Source organism: Lytechinus pictus, unplaced genomic scaffold (assembly GCF_037042905.1).
Source record: "Lytechinus pictus isolate F3 Inbred unplaced genomic scaffold, Lp3.0 scaffold_170, whole genome shotgun sequence".
NCBI classification, from domain to species: Eukaryota; Metazoa; Echinodermata; class Echinoidea; order Temnopleuroida; family Toxopneustidae; genus Lytechinus; species Lytechinus pictus.
In genome coordinates, this window is record NW_026974290.1 from 14,306 (window position 1) to 17,500 (window position 3,195).

Sequence of the window (3,195 nt, forward strand, 5' to 3'; positions counted from 1 at the left end):
AGGTTAGGCACCCGCTCTTCCTCTCCGAGGTGGGCAGGGGCTCCTGAGCGACAGCCAGCCCACCTCCAGTCCGACAGGGCCCCGTACTTCGAGGTTAGGCACCCGCTCTTCAACTCCGAGGTGGGCAGCGGCTCTTGAGCCGGACACAGCTCACCTCCAGTCCACTAGCCCCCCGTACGTCGAGGTTAGGCACCTGCTCTTCCTCTCCGAGGTGGGCAGGGGCTCCTGAGCGACAGCCAGCCCAACACCAGTCCAACAGGGCCCCGTAGGTCGAGGCCAGGCACCCGCTCTTGATCTCCGAGGTTCGGCAGGGGCTCGTGAGCGGGACACAGCCCAACACCAGTCGGCCAGGGCCCCGGAGGCAGGTCCATGGAATTGGGCTGTGTCTGCCGGGGGCTTTTCTTTTTTTCTGAAATAAAAACTTTATCTTTATTCTTATTTCGACAGGATGTCCAGGCCGCCAGTCCTCCGTGCGTCGAGGCCAGGGCGTCGCTCTTGCAATCAAGAGTTGTCCGAGGCCTGAGAGCGGGAGACATCCGAACAGCATGCCGACAGGCCCCCGGAGGCAGATCCATGGAATTGGACTCTGTCTGCCGGGGGCTTTTTTTTGTTAAATTTATAATTTCATTTTTATTTCGACAGGATGGCCAGGCCAGCCAGGATTTTATGTGGTAATACGTCATGCCCTTCCTGTTCGAATGAAATTGTTACACTATACTGAAATGCTGATAAGACAATACAGGGGGAATGCAGTGATTTTTGGAGCTGATATGTGAATTATACTACATGCAGATTATTTGAATGAAATTTGTAATTGTACGCGATGGGTGGACACATCTTAGAACATTTTTCTTTGGTGGTAATACAGTAACTATTTTTTTTTTTTGTTAAAAAAGGTACCATTGATTGCAACGTGTGATTAAAATCTTTTTGGACACAATACAGTAGTTTTTCGGAAAGTGTGTCATTACTTCATGCTTGATTCTGAAATGATTTTTTTTGAAATACTGAACTGCCTTCAATGAAACTTTGATTACACACCTCTAATTCAATTCTTTTGGGATTCAACATGCTAATACTTCATGCTATTATCATGGGAAGGAAATTTTCAAACTGCGATGAAATGCAAACAACACACATGCATTTTAAACCTCTTTGGAGGCAGCACAGTACCTTTTTGTAATGTATGTGAACACTTCTGGCTGCTCACCGGAGATTCCGACCGGCAGAACTCGACGCAGCGGGCCGAGAGCGCCCCGCATGCCGGGCCGACCCTCCCGCTCACCCACGCAGGAGATGGCGGGAGATTGTGACGGGCAGATCTCGACGCAGCGGGCCGACAGCGCCCCGCATGCCGAGCCGACCCTCCCGCTCACCCACCCGGGCGTCGGCAGACGATTCCGACCGGCAGATCTCGACGCAGCGGGCCGACAGCGCCCCGCATGCCGAGCCGACACCCCCGCTCACCCAGCCAGGAGTCGGCAGGAGATTCTGACCGTCGGATCGGCCGACAGCGGGGGAAGGGGCCGGGGGTCCGCTCGCCGGACTGTTTCCCGCGAGAACGGGGTCGTCCGAGGGCGCAGGCTCCCCGCGGTGGGCACCATCGGATTCGCCGTCCTCGGTTTGCCCAGGGCGGCCCGAGCCCTCCGCCGCTGCGCCGTCGGGTCGTCCGGTGTCGCCCTCGGTGTGAATTTCGCATTGACTTGCGTGTTGTAAGCGGTGTTTATCGGGAGGGGTCTTTCGTCCTGCTGCCAGGGGGTCAAGCGGGGACGCAGGGTCCCCGGGGTGGGTACCATCGGACGCGGCGTCCGGGGTTTGCCCGGGGTGGGCCGGGTGCCGGGGCGGCCAGGGCCCGGCCTTCGATTTTCCACGGGCGGGTCGGGCCGGCAGCGGCACCCACCTCGACCGGGCGGCTGGGCTCGGCGGGGAAGGAGCAGGGGGCCCGCTGGGCGGATTTTTTCCAGCGGAGACGGGGTCACCCGGGGATGCAGCGTCCCCGGGATGGGCACCATCGGACGCGGCGTCCGGGGTTTGCCCGGGGTGGGCCGGGTGCCGGGGCGGCCAGGGCCCGTGCTTCGATTTTCCACGGGCGGGTCGGGCCGGCAGCGGCACCCTCCTCGACCGGGCGGCTGGACACGGCGGGGAAGGAGCCGGGGGGCCCGCTGACCGGATTTTTTCCAGCGGAGACGGGGTCTTCGAGGGAAGCAGGGTCCCCGGGGTGGGCACCATCGGACGCGGCGTCCGGGGTTCGCCCACGGCCGGCCGGGCCACCCGCCGCCGGGCCGGGCTTCCGCTGCTGCGACGCCTTCTCGTCCGGTGTCAGCCTGGATTCGGGGTAAAATTCGTATTGACTCGCGTGTTATAAGGGGTGTTTTGGGGGAGGGGTGTTTGGTCTCCGGAGACATATATAGGGAAGGGGTGTTTCTTGGAAATTCGGCTGCTTTTCGCCCTTCAGCGGGATTCGGACGCCCTCCGCCGGAGACGGGCGATGGGAAGGTCCCTCCGGCCGCTGAAAACACCCTCGTCGGGAGAAAAAAACGGATTTTTGGGCCAACTTCCGGTTTAGGATTTTGTACAGCGCCGTGAATGGAAAAAGGAACTGGCGCACGATCTGGAGGGTCGAAAATCCCTATTGAAACGCGTGTTGTAGCGTCGTTTTAGGGGGAGGGGTGTCAGACCACCCGCAGGATATATGAGGGAGTGGTCTCGAGCGATCGAGCACTCTCGTGAAAAACACACGTAGTACTACGTTATAGGCATGAGGCCCTCGCACCGGCCCGCAAGAAGAACCCCGGTCGTCCACGGAACCCCGGGAGGTCCTTGCGGCCAGGCGAGGCAAGGTTGGCATGGATGGAGAGAGGTGGCTGGGGAAGAGGGCTGCGCCCCATAGCCGCAACGTACGCCCCCCGCGCCCGCCGGCCGGGGGTAGTCGGTTGGTAGAGAACGCCGGAGAGACCGACGGCCCACGCGGTCCGGCCAGGAAGCACGGGATCGCAACGCACGAGAGGGAAACAGAAGGGAGCCCGATCGCCCGCGCCTCGCGGACACGTCCTTCTCTGCCGTGGACTGGAGCTTGGTGTCCCGTGGGGTTGTAGCTTGCCTCGATCTTCGGACCGGCCAAGCCCCCTGTGAGCCCATGATTCTGGCGAAACGGGTGAAGGCACCGTCCCGACGCCCGCCGGGCGAGCACTACCG

The 3,195-nt window shown here is 60.8% G+C and overlaps 1 protein-coding gene across 1 annotated transcript; it reads right to left on the reverse strand.

Annotated features, from left to right (window-relative positions):
* Positions 1-1,281: 1,281 nt before the first annotated feature.
* Positions 1,282-2,229, reverse strand: LOC135159208 (uncharacterized). The gene has a single exon (XM_064115519.1). The coding sequence runs from the start codon at positions 2,227-2,229 to the stop codon at positions 1,282-1,284; it is 948 nt and encodes a 315-aa protein (XP_063971589.1).
* Between the last annotated feature and the right edge of the window lie 966 nt (positions 2,230-3,195).

What these genes read in the sequence shown, in the direction of transcription:
- LOC135159208 (XM_064115519.1), bottom strand. Translation starts at nt 2,229, where the DNA reads ATGGTGCCCACCCCGGGGACCCTGCTTCCCTCGAAGACCCCGTCTCCG.